Source organism: Salminus brasiliensis, chromosome 7 (genome assembly GCF_030463535.1).
Source record: "Salminus brasiliensis chromosome 7, fSalBra1.hap2, whole genome shotgun sequence".
Classification (NCBI taxonomy): Eukaryota; Metazoa; Chordata; class Actinopteri; order Characiformes; family Bryconidae; genus Salminus; species Salminus brasiliensis.
Window position 1 is genome coordinate 32,880,556 of NC_132884.1, and position 17,865 is coordinate 32,898,420.

At 39.5% G+C, this 17,865-nt stretch overlaps 2 protein-coding genes across 2 annotated transcripts; one reads left to right on the forward strand and one right to left on the reverse strand.

Annotated features, from left to right (window-relative positions):
• Nucleotides 1-3,360: 3,360 nt before the first annotated feature.
• Nucleotides 3,361-5,046, reverse strand: tshba (thyroid stimulating hormone subunit beta a). Its single transcript, XM_072683137.1, has 3 exons — nt 4,973-5,046; nt 4,440-4,644; nt 3,361-3,913 (listed from the first exon to the last, which is right to left on the reverse strand). Exons 2-3 carry the CDS (start codon nt 4,599-4,601, stop codon nt 3,617-3,619), a joined length of 459 nt encoding a protein of 152 aa, XP_072539238.1. The 5' UTR covers nt 4,602-4,644; nt 4,973-5,046; the 3' UTR covers nt 3,361-3,616.
• A 2,652-nt stretch (nt 5,047-7,698) lies between these two features.
• On the forward strand, nt 7,699-17,784 carry slc5a8l (solute carrier family 5 member 8, like). Its single transcript, XM_072684664.1, has 15 exons — nt 7,699-8,416; nt 9,053-9,118; nt 9,367-9,418; nt 10,680-10,747; nt 10,974-11,128; nt 12,552-12,692; nt 12,792-12,921; nt 13,008-13,096; nt 13,217-13,329; nt 15,026-15,093; nt 15,308-15,394; nt 16,193-16,383; nt 16,660-16,772; nt 16,859-16,947; nt 17,199-17,784. Exons 1-15 carry the CDS (start codon nt 8,063-8,065, stop codon nt 17,322-17,324), a joined length of 1,842 nt encoding a protein of 613 aa, XP_072540765.1. The 5' UTR covers nt 7,699-8,062; the 3' UTR covers nt 17,325-17,784.
• Nucleotides 17,785-17,865: the final 81 nt, after the last annotated feature.

Sequence of the window (17,865 nt, forward strand, 5' to 3'; positions counted from 1 at the left end):
CCTACTGTATGTGGCCTGTTTAAGAAATAGGATAATGAACAGGCTGGATGAAAGCCAGCTTAATTTTTATTACTGCAGAGAAAAGCACTTCAGAATTGCATCTGCCTGAGGGAAACAGCTCAAAGACAAAGCTTCTTAAACATAGCATGCATTTTTAAGGAGGGATAACTTTGCCAAGTTGTCAGCACTGTCATTATGATTTCTCTTTTTTCACCTGGCTGTTCATAACGCTTACATAGAGATTTCCAAACTGGTTTATCTGGAATAGTTTTAGATGTGTTAAATATGTAGATATATTTTCTCAAAGAAACCAAACATTTAATCTTTACTGATTCAGCTATTGTGATCCTTACTGTACTGATATTCCTTCGAAGATTGACTGCAGGAGCACACTGTAGATAATGACACTAAAAGGCCATAGTCTTTTGATAGACTATTGAATTATTGCAAAAAGTAAAAATTGTATTGAAGATCTGAAAACGGGTTTGAGCTAGAAAAAAACATTTTTAACTTCAGTGCTTGAGTTTCAACTCCAACATAACATCCCTAAACTGGTCAAAACAAATAAAAAATTGATAATTGCTTTCCTTATACACAGGCTGCATGTAGGCCTAATATACTAAAGCACTTTGTACTTGTACAAATCCACACCAATACTCCAACATACAGTATAGTTATGACATAGCAATGCCCAGTATGGCATAGTCCAATTTCAATTTCCCAGTGGTTAAACGTTTACTTCTGGAACAGTTCAGCATGGTAATGTTTTCGATTCCTAACAGAATTCTGTTCATTTTCTATATTTGTGCCTCAAACAGGGATCCAAACTGGGCCCCTGATCTAAAACAACCTTAAAATAGATAACATGCTCACGTGTAGCCCATATGGATAGCCCAACTGGGAACCAGAAAGTTTTGTCCACGGGTTTCATGTTGGCCCCACATATGGATCCCCACCAAGGTCAGTGAATGGGAGGAGGGCTTAAACATGGGTCATACCCTGCACATGGAGCCTAGATGGGACCCATGTGAGAGGATAAGGTGGCCAGTAACGATGGGGCCCATTTAGGAAGCCCTAGTCCTAGTCCTAGTAACAGTGTCACAATGCCCACCTGGAATCCACCTAGCCCATGTTCCACATGAGCATGTTGGCTGGGACATATGATTAACCTCAGACATGCCTTAAACATTGCAGAAGCTAGTATTCTAAAGGCTTTAGAAGCGAGGTAGACTTGCCCAATGCCCCAAGCATTCAAAGTGGCTGATGTTTTGTATAGCACCTAATTATGTTTAGGGTGGTTTGCCTCCAGTTTCTAGGAGGACAAGCAGAGGGGGGAGGGGGCTGTTGTGATGGTGACACATCCCCACCCATCACTCACAGAGAAGGGCGGGGCTCTATTCCACTCTCCTGTCCTGTTTTATCTGCCCTTCACCCTTTTTTGACCTTGTAGCATGTGACCCTGTTGCTATACCTACCACTCTGTGACACTCTGTGAGTCAGTACATGGTAATGGACAAAACACACCCACCCACACATATGACACATATTTACGAATGCACGTTAGCGTGACCTGAGGAACAGCAGATGAATGACATTCTGCAAGACAGTGAGTCGGTGGTATAAAAATAAACAACAGCTGTTCATTTCTGGCAAATAGACACATTTCCTGATGGTGGTTCCTGGTCACATTAGCTCATCTTCACACACACAAAAAAATAATATCCCTCTTTGACATATTTGTTGTTATGAAACTCGTGAGTGATATTAGTAAATCATTCATCACAATTGTCCTTCAAAAAATATAGTTGGATCCCTCAGTACTCATAAATCCATAATTCTGCATTCCAGTACAATCATAAGAAAAATGGTTCTGTATAGTACAATAAAAATAGATTTCATGGCTTATATCAATTCTGAAACCTCGAACCATGTAAAAAAAATTAACAATTTATTTTTTTATTTTTGCTCGTCCAAACTGGTTTGAGCTTCTTTATTTTTATATCAACATTTGTTTTAATTGAATAATCATATACCATACTCTACAGTAATTTAAGAGATGCCATATAAGAACCTCATTTGGTTCCATAAAGCACTATTTTTAATATCAAAGTATTTGATAAAAAAAAAAGAAAAAGAAAGAAAAAAGAAGAAAACCTTTAAATTATAAACATGGTTCTTTATGGAACAAAAAGGGGAGTTATGACATCATAGCTAGTTTTTGGAAAAGGACCACTTCAACCCACATATATACCCTACACTCTCACCTTACATTTGTGATGAACAACTTTGCACCTACCTTCACCCTATCTCCTTCCTTCTTCTCCACAATCACCTTAGTCACAGAGAGGTGGGGTGGGGTTGGGTTTGGGGGCTTGGCTTCATGCATCTACCTCCAAGCTGCCTTGAACTCCAGCCGAAAAGCCTTTGGAGTTCTCCTCCCAGTTCCAGCTCTTTCAGGCGTGGTCAGGTGTTCTTCTGTGGTATCACTCAAAGAACATTTTGTATGACCTTTTTAAAGGGTGTTTTTCAAGTACAGTACTTTGTGATTGTAGATGTAACATAATCGAAACGGCACGCCCAGAAGAACATAAAAACTAGGACTAGGACTTGTGATTCTCTGGTCATAGTAACAGCGCCTTATTCCACTGGAAAATGTTTTATGACACATTCATTAAATATTTTTAAAGTGTGATGTATCCATATTATCAATGTTTTTATTGTATTGTATTTTATTTATTGCATTTTTAGTTTTTGGAAAGTTACTTCAGATGTTTCCAAAATGTTGGTTTTCTAACTGGGAATGTTGTGTGAGAAACGTTTTCATACCGTTGTGATGCAAACTTCAGTTTTTAAAACGTTCATAAAACATTATTTCTACATTACAGGCTATCCTGGAACCTTGAAAAAACACTGTTGAACATTACTAATGTTTTCTGCTAGCTGGGTAGTGCCTTTTCCCCTAAAGAGCTCCCTTTTAAAGAGACCACTACACATTCTGGAAGTTTTCAGGTTAGGCATGTTGTATCACATACCAGGATGAATTAACAAGTTTTCAGAGGCAACCTTGTCCCGGTTGCGCTTTTGCTGAATCAGTATCTGATTGAAGCATCTATGTCATGTGTCTGTTGTTCCGCCCCTATGTAAAACAGAGTACATGGAGGACGGAATGATCCGGGGACATTGACTCACGCTCTCTGGAAGCTTCCGGCCCTAGCAAACATCTGCCAGGGTTGTCAGGACGACCACACTAATGACAATCACAGGCCGTACATTATGTCATGGGCTTCACACAAAGACCCAACAAAACACCACCACTCTACTAGACTACAGTGAGGCATGTTTTTATTACATGTATGGCCTTCATAACATGTACAGATCAGGTCAAAATCACAAGTCCAATAACACTTTCTCATAATTTCCCACCATCTGTGTTAAAAACAAATTGTAACTCAAACAGCTGGAGCCAGCAAGGCTGAACTGAAACCAGCCAGACTGGATTGTACTATATGTACGGCCTTTACTACCATGTGTACAGATCAGGTCAATAACACAAATCCAATACTTTAGGTGTCCAGTCTGACAGAATTATTTTTCCACCAGCTGTGTTAAAAAAGTCTTACTCAAACAGCTGAAGCCAGTCAGGCTGGATAAGGTCATTCTCCACAGGATCGGGGTACCAATGCCTGATTGGTTTGGAGCATTTAGCTCTAGCACTGTTGCCTTTGTGAGAACATTCGTCGCTGCGTGTGTTGCACATGCTGCAGTGGCAGCTAAGAGCCACAGGGTAGGTGAAGTGAGGATCGACGTGTGGGGGGCAGCCGGGGAGAACAGCTGTGCGGTACTCCACCTTCTGATAAGTACAGCTTCGCTGTATCAGAAAGCGAGGCCCCAGCAACTCCTTCATGTTACTGTCCTGAGGGTTACATAACATGTAAAAGAGGGACAAATTTGTGCATTTGAAGTAAAATAAAGAATGAAAGTCACATGACAAATTTGTAGTTATTATAGGTCATAAATAATTCATGGTGCAACATTAAATTAGCTGTACAATTAGCTGACAATACAGAATGTAAATCTAATATACATGAACATTATATGCAATGACGTATTTCAAAATGTATTACGCATTTACATGAAAAAGCACAGTGGCAGTAACTTCCAGATATCTAGGGGTTAAATTCGTTCAGTTCACATTTCCTTGGTTTAGTAGGCGGCCTATCAGATTCTTCGAAGCAGCTGCTAGAAAAAGGTTATCTTTCTCTGAACTGTGACTTTCAGAAACCTTCTCATGCTGACTTGTGCTCGAGTAAGAAAAACCCACTTCTGACAGATAAGCTATTTTTGCACTGCAGGCATGCCTAGCTCGATCTTTCTCACTCTCTCTCTTTCGCCTTCTCTCTCGCTCTCTCTTTCTTTCTCACTCTAAGCAGGCCTCTTACCCTGGAAAAACAGAAGCCCATGCAAATGGTGGTGTTGACTGCTACGCAGTAGTCGCACTCTTGCTTATCAACGTACAGAGTGTATTCAGTAGGAATGCACATTGGCATGGCTGTCTTCATCAGAAGGCCTAGTATACCAGCCACCAACACAGCAGCAGACATTATGACACTGGCAGGTTATCAGAACTCCACAGTTTGTGCAGACCTGGAATGAAACAGACATTTTTTAGACAGGTTTAGGATTATTGCTGCAAAATAGTACATCACGTGCCTTTTGTGGAGCCTTTAGCTGCTTATACTAATTCTACATGTGGACAATATAAATACCAGCCGATTTGCGCTGTAAAAAAGCTTTTTTTTCAAATTAAGATTTTGCACATAATGTTCTATATTCCTATTGATCCACTGATCACACAATGTTCACCCAACATTTAGTTGTAGCTGAAGTTTTCCAAAGAAACGGAGAGAGTTGCAACACAATAACACAAAGCAATGTGCTTTCATCAGACACAACACAGAGCTCTTTGCCCTACCTGGTTAACCTGGGCAGCCAGATGCCTGCTGATGCTCAGAAGGATCGTCTCTTATACAGACCCCTCTAATCCCATTTAACCACTGTTTTTTTATCAACAATCTCAGCATCACCATATTCAAGTGCTGCCTGTGACCTCAATCAGCTGCACTTTCACTGTACACGCCACTAGGCCATGCTAAAGGACCAGCTGGAACTGGTTATGCGCATATTAAATGTGACTCCTGCTCTAGTCTAGAGTTTGCGCAATAAAAAAATTATCTCAGATCTGCCCCACTATGAGGGCCATGACCAGCATTTACTGCCCGTTTTACATCAGTTAACACTCGGGAAATGGGTGATGTACTTTTATAACATACTTTTATGGCAAATGTAAAATTCTAGCACCAACATTGCACTTTGTAATTATCTGATCAGAATGTGGCGGTGCGGCAATTACACAACAATTTAGTCATAAAGAGTGAAATATATACCTATCCAAGAAACACGACACAGTCCAGCAGTCTTGTTGCAGTTCTTTTAGCCATTATATTAGTTTACGAATTAGAACAGTGATTACTTGCAGTGTGCATCACAAAACTTTGTTTGGCAGCTTAAAGGCTGTCTCCACATTCTTCTTGAAAAAAAAAACCTTGTAACTGTTTAACTGTCCAGTCTTGTTAATGTATTTTGGCATCTTTGGATCTGGCATTGCATTAGTGTTTGAGCAACAGTCATTGTACAAATTCCAATATCAAATTCTATTGAAAGACCAGTGATAAAAAAAAGACATATGTTCACTTTAGTCTTATCAAGTAGTGCCTGATAAGAGCATGAATTAATGACACTTAACCCTTCTATTACCAAAGAACAGCCCAACCAGTTTGTACAGACGTCCCTGTAGTTACTGAGTAATATGTCTTAGAGTGTGATAAGCCTTGAGAGAGTGTTAAGAGGTTAAAAACACTCTCCAAAGCATTGATAACGAGTGACTGAACCAATCTGTCTACTGTTTCCTTTTGGAGCGGCTGACATTATCACAGGTTTTGGACGACTAACATCTTAATAACTAACCTTGTATGAACACACTGATATCACACAGTTTTCACTGTGCAGTCTACTGGTCTTGGTAGGGCGCTTTTATGGCTGTTTTAATCTATACCACCCACCGGGTCTGTTTTTACAGAAAGGTAATGATTGTTCACTCTTATCTTCTTCCCTGACGTGTGTGTCAGGTTTTAACTGCCTGGAATACTTCTCAGTGTTTCTGATTTACTCAAAGGTGCAAGAAACGTTAACATAACGGAGTGAAACCCAGGAAACGCTTATTTTCTGAGAAATCTAGAAACCACAGTTGGTGGGCAACTAAGTAACAAGTCTAAATGAGTTATTAGTTAATAGCCTGACCATGTACCAGGCAGGTACATTTTGGGCCTGAAAGTACAAACAATGTAAATCTCCAATCATACATGCAACATAGTTTCAAAAGCCCAATATTGTACCTTCCCCCTGGGGCAAAGGTGCACATTTGTACCTTCCTATGCCCTTTATCCAAAACAACCTGGACAGAGATCATGTAATTCAAACCAACAGACACACAAACAATAACAATATAACACAATGGTTTCACTGTGTTGGTCAAGTACAGGCACTGAAGATGTAGCCTTGAAGGTACCACCTCAGAAAGAGAGTTGAAATTTTTTTGCACATTACACTTCTAAAGGTGCTTCAAATGTTTCTGTGAGCAATGCCATAGAAGAATCACTTTTGGCTTTATAAAGAACCATGTTATATAGCTATGTGACATTTGTGTGAATTTTGTTTCATTTTTGTCTATTCATTTAATTTTTAACCTATTTTTTAACTCAAGTTAATTTGAATTACTCCCAGTAGCTGGGACTCCCCCTATCACACGATGCCCCAGTGCTGGAAGGATAAAGGCTAGCATGTGTTTTTTCCGAGTCACATGAAGTGCCACTGCATCTCTTCAAACTGCTGCTAAATCCACATCATTGGGCAGCTCAACGCACTTGGATAAAAACACGAACTGCTCATTGCTCGCAATGAGCAATAGGGGGAGAGGGAGGGCCTAGTTTGGAGGGCCTAGTAGGGATCGAACTGGCGATCTTTCAATGGTGGGAGGATTGTTCCATTCAGTAGCCTTACAACTATCAATCAAGCATTTAATTTATTAATTAATTACAAACTGAAACAAAGTGGTATACGAAGTATGGTTTAAACCCAGCTCATCAGGGTTTACAGTATAGAATTAATCATTAGTCACACAACTGTTCCAACCTTCAGGGGAGTGAGGTTTACGGGAGTATGTTATGAAAATGTTATCTAGTCATTGACGTGCGTCACAGTCACATTTAGAGCTTCTTAAGAATGCCTTTATTATTCTGCAGACAAGATCTGGAGGAGTACCTTATAAACACCACTTTGTGTTTTTTGTGGTTGACCGTGATGTTCTCATTAATTCTCGGATCAAACGAGTAGCAGAGAACACAACATTTGAGTTGGCTTTTTTGTAACTAAGTAATCTCAGAACCGGCACTCTGACACATCTCCTCGCACAAAATATTTTGTCTTATGAACATTCTGCTGAGCACTCCACTGACACTCTCCAACACCCAACTGAGCCAAGCCCACTTTATGAACCTGGTTATAAAGGCTCTCTAGCAGAGCAGCATATGATGGGATATCTCCCCCTTGAGAGATCATTAACTAAGGTTTCTTTGTGGTCTTGCTGCAAGACAACAGAGCATTCCATTTGCTATCAGCTCCTGGCAGGTTCTTTCCACTTCTTCAACACGTGGAACAACAATAGATACATTTACCCACCATTTCTGCCTTTGGGAGCGCAACTTTCTGGAATACCACCTGAAATCTATGGAACAGTATGAGGATGTCTTTTTGTAGCAGCAGGCTTTGTTAAAAGGACTATCTGTGATTTACCTGAAGCTGACTCTTCTGAGGGCCTGACTGCTTGACAGAAAGCTAAAAAAAGAGAAGCGTAACATTAGTGGTAGATTTACTAGCAGCGCTAGTGGTAGATTGTCTAGAAGGTAACTGTGTTTGAAAGGTTACACTTGCTCTGTTGGAACAAATCATGGCTGGCACTGGAGGTGCAGTGGCTACATTTTCAGTCTGGGACTATGTGGTGTTTGTTGGGATCGTCCTGTTGGCAGCCGGCATTGGGCTGTTTCAAGCCATCCGGGGGCGTAAAAAGAACAGCAGTGATGAGTTTTTGCTTGGGGGTCGTCAGATGACCGCAGTGCCAGTTGCGATGTCACTCACGGCGAGCTTCATGTCAGGGATAACAGTGATTGGCACCCCGGCAGAGGCCTACTTGTACGGCACACCATTCTGGCTCTTTGCCTTCTCTTATTCCATAATGTCCACCATCAGCGCTGAGATTTTTGTGCCCCTGTTCTATCGTCTGGGCATCACCAGTACATATGAGGTAAGAGAGCTATCCGGGTTGGGGTGGATGAGGATAGGAAAGAGCCATCAGATAATCGGGGAAGTCCCTAAAAGGCTAAAAAAAGGTCAATAATAGGGTCACAAGCTCCACTGATTTGTCAGTGACACTTTTATGAGAGTTAGCCATTTGCAAGGAAATCAATTGGTAAAAATATACTGTGTAAATCCTTCTGGGATTTTACTAAGACAATATTATAAGTCTGATTCTACAGTATTATGTGACAGCGTTAAGCCTGTTTCATATGCTAGAATCAAATTGTGTAATCACAGCCTCTGGATTGCTCTTTAGACCAGACAGCATCCCATTTTGATTGATTTGTGCTGGATGTTTTGTACCGGTTAAGCTGGGTTACCACTGTAGAAGTAATCTAAGGTCTTTCCATACTAAAAGAAATCAATATGAAAACAAACAGTTTGTGATAGTAGACTATTCATAGTCCATGAGGTTATTTATAGTTTGGATTAAAATAGGTTCTGTGTACAACATTTAAGCTGGAAATGATCTTATTATCACACTGTTCTCTGGTGGAAAAATTAAATATAACAATAAACTTTTGTTTACTTTTTATATATTGTTTTATGTCACACATGAATTTTTTAACATTTTGTTCTGCAGTACTTGGAGATGCGTTTCAATAAACTCATCCGAGTGATAGGAACAACCATGTACATTTCTCAGACAGTAAGTTGAGTTTTAATGTAATTTATAACTAATATAGTAATACATTGTTAATCCTTGTGTTTCTGGCACAAGATCTTTATATAATTATGTATAAGTGGCAAAAAAAAGAATCCATTTGTGTACCTTGTTTTGACGTCATTTAATTAGCTGATGCACTGTTATCAAGCTACAGGGCAATGTATATAGTCATAAATTAAGAGCACACAGGATCACAGCTAATCATCTAATGGTTGTTATGTCTCCACCAGGCTTTGTACACAGGCATGGTCATATATGCCCCTGCTCTTGCCCTCAATCAAAGTACGTCCTGTTTTAAATGTTACCTTCCCTGACTGTCAGGTTTCTTTTCATGTATAAATTTGTCAAATGTACAGAATATAACTCATAAATTATACTCTCATGCACTACAAAAATTAAAATACTACAGGTCTTTTTTTTAAGGCTAACTTGCCTTATTTTAGCCACAAGTTAGATTTTGAGTTGAGCCTCAAAATCATTAGTAAATGAGCTTTAGCTAAAATGTATTAAATAATTCATAAGAAGTTTAGTCAGTATTCATCCCTTTCATTTGTTTACTGTTTATAATCTGTTGCAGGTTAGAACTTTCCCATTACATGATATCTCCAGATTGGGAGGCTTTTGACAATTGAGCACCGAGCCCTCCTGAGATTTGAACAGGCAGTTAGACCGTCGGGCCGTAGTCAGAGAGAAATGCTCATTTATTGCTGCACAGTTTGTGAGTCTAGTCCTTCATCAGTGGTCAAGGATTCTGGCCACAGGATGCTGTTGGCTGGATATTTCTGGTTCTCAGTCCAGCAGTGACACTTAAAAACTCCAGCAGCACTGCTGTGTCTGATCATACTAGCGAAACACACACTAATACAAGTGTGAGCCATCTTCAGCAACCTTGACACTTGATGAACAGGCAGTTAGGCCGTAGGGCCACTCTAGAGCTGTTAACTTACACCACGTAAAAACAGTACTGAGTAAATGTACAATTATGTTCTTTCCTGGACACAGAAATGTACATGGTTTCACAGCTCTAGAGTGATGCAACTGTCTAACTCCCTGCTCGTCAAGAGATCATAAGTTCAAATCTTATCAACACCACAGCCCTCCATGGTCAGGAGTCTGAGAATAGGAAGGCCTCAACCCATGTGATAGGTGAAGTCCTTACCTGTAGACAGGAATAAACAGTTAAAAAAGGACACAGACTAAACATCTTACACAATACTTGTAGCTGAAAGATGGAACAAACTGAGAGAGATACAAAATGTGATACAGGAGAACCTTTCACTAAACTGTTCTGTATAATCAGTTACTTTATCATTATTAGCTGGCTTGACTTTTAACACACTTTTTAAACTGAGGCTATCAGTAATGATACTTAATCAAAAGTGATTATCTACATGAATAGTATTTGTAATAGGCCTATACATAGATACAAAACCTGTTTCACAAAGACGAATATAGTAATTTAGACACATGTCTATTATATTCATGAATGAAATTGTAAAGCATGCATTAGAAATTACCTCTTTACTCTATGTTTGCATTGCAGTCACTGGTCTGGACCTTTGGGGAGTGCTGGTGGCCACAGGCACTGTCTGCATCATCTATTGCACCCTGGTCAGCAACAACTTTTCACATTTTTATTTACTTCCAGTTTGACTGCAGTTCAATCCAGAACACTATGCATGCTACTATTTCTATGTAAACATTTCTGATCAATAAATCATTTTTATTCCTTGAATTGACTGGACTGAAATAGATCCTGAAGCAGTACAGTACAAGAAAGCTGTGAATGGACAGCATATGCTTTGAGAATTACTTAGCTTTGTGCTCTTCCTCACAGGGAGGCTTGAAGGCAGTGATATGGACAGATGTGTTCCAGATGGTCATTATGCTGAGTGGGTTTGTGGCAGTCATCACTCGCGGGGCCATTCTTCAAGGAGGCTTAGGAAAAATCTGGGAAGATAGCTACAACGGTGACCGCCTAAACACATTTGAGTAAGTCACTGATTTGAGATATGCTGACTGAGGAAACTAACTCAGCCTAAATGTCACATTACTAAGGTTGTTTTGCTACTATAGCTACTATAGGCTCCAATTACCGTACAGCACTCTGTAGTTCTATGACTACACACTGTAGTCCAATTTTTTCTCTGCATATATTCTCAGCAGTGCAGTGACACTGACATGCTGGTGGTGTGTTAGTGTATGTTACACTGGTACAAGTGAATCAGACACAGCAGTGCTGCTGGAGTGTTGAAACACTGTATCCACTCACTGTGCACTATTAGACACTCCTACCTAGATGGTCCACCTTGTAGATGTCAGAATCAGAATCTCTTTATTTCACCAAGTATGTTACACATACAAGGAATTTGTCTTGGTGAGAGCAACACGTATGACAAGTAACAAAAAAACACAGAACACAGTCTTAAACTAAAGGAAAAAGACACTAAACAATAAATAGGGTAGGGGATAAATTAAAAAAGTAAAAAGTACTAAAGGTAATAAAGAGCTGAAAATATATTTACAGAAAAGAACATCTGTACAGGTGTGCAAATAGTCATAGTGCAAATAGGCAGAGTGCAAAATAGCTGTTCAGTCCAGTTTGGTACAGTTCAGTTGTATGTTTTGAGGTTTACAGTGGGAGGTGTCCACTGTGATTGAGGAGCGCTACAGCTCTGGGGAAGAAGCTGTTAGCATGGCATGTTGTGCTGGTTTTGATGGATCGCAGTCTTCTACCAGAGGGGAGTGTCTGGAAGAGGAGGTGTCCAGGATGTGAGGGGTCAGATGTAATCTTGCCAGCCCGCTTCCTCACCCTGCTGGTGTAGATCTGCTGAAGTGATGGCAGGTTACATCCAATGATCCTCTCTGCTGTCCTGATGATGCGCTGGAGTTTGGTTCTTTCTTGTGAGGTGGAGGAACCAAACCAGATAGTTATGGAGGCTGTGAGAATGGACTCGATGATCGCTGTGTAGAACTGGATCATCAGGGTCTGTGGCAGGTTGAATTTCTTGAGCTGTCTCAAGAAGAACATTCTTTCAGAGTCAGAGACAGAAGCTTATCTGTTGCTGAACAGTTTGTGGTGGTCATCCTCTAGTCCTTTATCAAAGGCCACTGGATGCTGCCCACAGGAAGCTGTTGGCTGGATATTTCTGGTTGGTAGAGTATTCTCAGTGATTTAAAACTCCAGCAGCACTGCTGTCTGATCCAAACGTACCAGTGCAACACACACTAATACTAACCACTAATCTCCAAATGGCAACTTTATAGGGGAAGGACCAGCTGCCATTTACATTATGTAAACATTTCAAAATGAACTGACCAATAGAAAAGGTCCAATACAGACAATGTTTCAGATGTCATAACATGCTTTATTACTAATAATGTCTAATTATCAATTTATCAAATTTCTCTCCAGTTTTGATGCAGATCCTTTGAGGCGTCACACTTTTTGGACCATTGTTGTTGGGGGCAGTTTGATGTGGGCGTCAATGTACGCCATTAACCAATCACAAGTGCAGCGCTATATCTCCTGCCGCACTATGACTCATGCCAAAATGTGAGTGTGTAGTTAAAGCAACTAATCTATATTCCGTTTACCCCGAAAAATCATATCTCACATAACAACTTACGATCCGCTCTTTATTTCCTTATGGAGGTCTCTGTATGTCAATATGGTGGGCCTGTGGGTTACTGTGAGTTTGGCCATGATGTGTGGCCTCACCATGTACTCAGTCTACAAAAATTGTGATCCTCTTAATAACAAAGATGTGGCATCTTCAGACCAGGTGAAGCTCACTGCACTTCAATGGTAACCATATTGTTGTAGTTTTTTTTCCTGATAAAGTAACCCAGTTTGTGCATGTGAATACAGCTCCTTCCATACTTGGTAATGGACATCCTAGCAGAATACCCAGGAGTCCCAGGTTTGTTTGTAGCAGCTGCATACAGCGGGACTTTGAGGTGAGCAGTGAATTCTGTACCCATTCCATGAAGTAATGATCATATATTTAGACTTGCATAAAAGCTGACCGATTGTCCTTTGTTTGGTCACTGATTCACTGATTTGCTTTTGTGTCTCAGTACGGTGTCATCCAGCATTAATGCTCTAGTGGCCGTCACAGTGGAGGACTTTGTGAAGCCTGTATGGCCCACTATGACTGACAAACAGGCGTCCTGGATTAACATGGGCTTGAGTGAGTTTCAGTACAACTAGCTCTCACAGACCGAATTCCATGCATTGTTCTTAAACATTACCAGAACGGAGGACAGTACAGATCTAGCATTAATTAGGCTCAGGGCAGTGAACAGTAACACTGCAAACCCAAATAGCATTTGCTAGAGAGCATTGCCTTATGTACACATTCACATGTGCTATAAAGGTACTTTACTGTTGCCAGTAGTCATCACACTTTTGTGGCTAAATATAATAAAAATGCATAGTCAACATAATGCAATAGAAATGCTATTAATGTATTGTAATAAAGTCACAGAATTAATAGATTATTATGTTATTTATATGGGAATATGTTGCTATTGAAAGATGTATGATATTATACCCCAAGAGCATATAAGCAGTGTTAGAGCTAATTAAGTAAAATGACACATTCTAGAGTTTGCCCCTGACAGAATTACTTTATTGATATTGATATATTTTTTTATATTATTATTATATTATTCATAAGGCATTATATTAACTCCTAATGCATAATAAACATATCCATACACCATACAACACATGTTTATTAATATTTAAAGCACTAAAGCACTTCATTAACATGTCCACAGCTTATTTTAGACATGGCATCCGTAAGATCCTCAAAGTGAGAGGTTCCTGAAGTCATAGTAATTATGATGTGTTTAAAAGTAGGCAGCTAGTCTTGTCTTTTGCACAGAAGCTTCATGTCCTTTATTTAGTCACTGATTTGCTTGCATGTCCAGCATTAATGCTTTAATAACAAACATAGTCATGAGGTGTAACATTTTAGTGAATATTTAAGGCATAATCGCAATTTATGAATGTGTCCATAACTCATAATATACATGAATCCAAAGGTAGTGTTTGTATAGTATCACTTTTAAGATCCTACCTGCTAGCTTTGAGATCCCTGTGAAAAGTGCTGGGCTGAACGTTAGTTTCAAATACTTGTGACTGTAAGAAAATACAAAACACACTAGGCCATCTGTTAAAAGGTATGTTGTGTTTATTAAAAAAGGTCATAATAATAAATGTAACTCCAGTAAACGGGTAAAAAATTGGACTTCAGTTGGCCTTAACTAGAGCGCCACCTGGTGCATTGTAGCTGTATGTAAGGTGCAGTGGAGCGTCTCTGTTGAATCACGCTGAACACCTAAATCCAGAATACACCGAAAAATTATTAATAATTATATTAATAAGCAAATAAATAAGAACCTGGAGGGATATCGAACAAGGGCAATAATATCGAGGAGGGGAGAGCGTGTCTAGGCTTGGATTTACCCCACCGTCACCTTACAGCCATAATACTCTCTCCTCTTCTCTGCAGCTCACTTCTGCTCAGGTGTAAACACAAAGCACGTGTTTTCATTTACTAGCGAATTTACCGTGGAAAACACGGAAAACAAACGCTATCTTGGCGGCATAAGTTTACAACTTCTGTTCCGGGTTTACAGCCTGGAGTTACTGTGAGCAGCATTTTCCTCAGGTTAACTTCCCCATTTACTCAGGACAGAACCGAGACGGCTGGCGTCGCGCATGCGTATGAGTCTCATCATCAGTCATGTTTATTTCACTGGCAAGATCTTTATCATTTTAGCATTCACTTTATCACCAAAGCAAGGGCTAAATGAGAGTCTTTTAAAACGCTTTTATCCTGTTGATCATGTTTTAAAACGCGTCTGTTTCTTTTATAGGTGTGTTCTTTGGGGCTGTGTGCATTGCTATGGCAGCCGTTGCTTCCTTGATGGGGAGTGTACTGCAGGTACATTTTTAAAACGTTTTATTTTCGATAATAATAATAATAATGCCTAGAATAAAGACCCTGCTATATCTTCAGTCCCACTGTAGCTAAGGCCATTTAGAGTCCACACTATAGTGGGAAGTCTCCCCAATAAAGCCTCTCAGTTAAAGAGGTAACAGCACCTCCTGCCGGCCGACGATTGTAATGACATGCGCGTCTCATCTCCGCCCCACAGGCAGCCCTGTCCATATTCGGTATGATCAGTGGACCTCTCCTGGGCCTCTTCCTGCTGGGAATGTTTTTCCGCTGCGCTAATTCCACAGTAAGAGTAACTGGTGTAGTAGGCAACCTTATTCTGTTTATTTCCTTCCTTAAATCCTGGATTCCACCCTCAGAAACTCGAGCAAGAATGTGAATGTATTTTTATTTTGAAACTAACCCTAAACAATATGATCATTTTATTTGATATTGAGTATATATGAGATATATGTGTATATATATATATATATATATATATATATATATATATATATATATATATATATAATTAATCAGACTACTCAGTAAATGAAATGAATGTTTTAAATGGCAGTGTAAAACATATGCTATGTATGCAATAGGGAGGCCTGCACAAATCTGTGCAGTTTAATGTATTCTCTGCTCCAAAACACCTAATCATGAAGGGTTTAGGTGTATTTAGGCAAGAAATAGGAGAAACCATGTTGGTCCGGAGACTGGAGTAAGACCCATTGTCTGTAATGGTGGAAATATAATTGTGTGAATAATGTTAAAATGAATGAGAATAAGACAACATTCAAAACCATGTTAGAAATTAGGACATTACAGGCCAAGCACTTACTTTGGAGATGTTTCCAAAGCACAGAGCAAGCATCTGAATATGAGAAACACATGTTGTTTGACTTTGGCATGTAAAATTCAGAACTGTAATTTTTGCACTAGTGATGCTGTGATACAATCTGTGCGTGGACTTTTGATACAATTTTGAAACAGAGGGTCTAAGGGGTTAAACCATACACAGATCATAGCTATGATCACACTGACTCGATGACTCTGACATGAATGGAGTACAGCTGAACAGTATTCAATGTGTGTCCTCCAGGGAGGTCTGACAGGTTTGATCACCGGCCTTGTAATAACACTGTGGGTGGGAATTGGTGCTCAGGTGTACCCTCCATTACCTATAAAGACAAGACCACTTCCCCTCAGCGTGGCTGGATGTGTCTCAGACATAAACATTACCACTACAGCGGCAGCATGGTCCAGCCCAGCCTTACTCACCTTACCACCAAGGCAAGAAAAAATTACGTCTTTCTATGATATTTTCTGACTTCTGTTCATTTGCCGAAAGCTCTGTTGTTCACTAAGCTTAACTCTGACAAAAGGTAACCCCTTTCTGCACTGACTGATAAAAGAACATTGAAATTTGATTTCAGTGAAACCAACGTATCCTAACCATTCTTTTGCAGTAACATTTGTCTTTGACTTGACTGGTGACCTAAATAGTCACTGTAAATGGTCAGTGCTATTATTACAGCCAGTTTCAACATGTATCAATCTCCATTTCAGCAATGAGAGACCAGCTCTAGCAGATTCTTGGTATTCCTTGTCCTATTTGTACTTCTGTCCTGTGGGCACGTTGATAACCATGATCACTGGGCTAATCATTAGCGCTATTTCAGGTAAGAGAGATCTCCTATATTCTCCAACAGGTGACACTGATAGTGGGGTGTGTTCTGAGAAAATGCCTTTTTTTGTATTTCCTTAGGTGGCTGTAAGCAGGAGAAGATACGGCCAGAGCTGATGATCAGTAAGAGAGATCTCATCTGCTTTGGCTGCAGTGGAAAAGATGAAGAGGTAAAGCTTTTCATTTGGCCTCTATAAAGCAGTGTAGGGAATCAAAATCAGGAGCCACGTCTTGATTTTAAACACTATCAGACTGGAGGAGGATGGTAATGTTACACACACAGTTCTAAATTAACATTCTGACTAATTTTACATGGTGACCCCTCTGATTTTAGAAGTATTTTATCTTATCTCATATAGGACCACACACTTTTGGAAATTTTAAGTAATTAAGTAATTTACTGATTTGTTTAACTCTACAGAACCCTGAGTCAGACCTAATAGAGAAGGCTGGAGCAGACCCTCTCTATGGATTGGACAACCCATACTTTGCTGATAAAGAAGACAAACTGAAGGAAAAGGAGATTGATAAGATCAGCAAGTTCTAAACCAGTGCTCACCAACCCTTCTTCTGGCCATCTGCCCAATTCAGCTCCATCTCAAAATAATAAAACACGCACAGGTCGATCAGGGTTGGAACCTAACTTGGTAGGAAGGTAGATCTCCAGGAGCTGGATTGGTGAACACTGGAATGATTCTTCTCCTGCCAGTGAAATTTTGCATTCATTTGTAGTGTTGTAAATAAGGTGCTACGTGATGTTTTTTTTCAACAGTAGAAAAAGAGAATATTTTTAAGTAGGTTGTTTCACATTAATGAACTGAATACTTAACTACAATCCATATAGGTTTCACACAAATACTGTGAATATATTATTTCAAGCATATTTTGGGAAACCTATTTAAAGTAGATCATTTATACAAAATAAAAATTACGTATATTTATTTTCTGACATAAACTTAATGTAACCTATGCACCAGTTTATTTACAAACATGAAATCATTTGTAAGCTTGACTTTTTAATGTTATAATTAAAACTAATTTAAATTAGTTTTATGTTGTGATTTCTTTGTCTAAGACGCTTCAAAAAC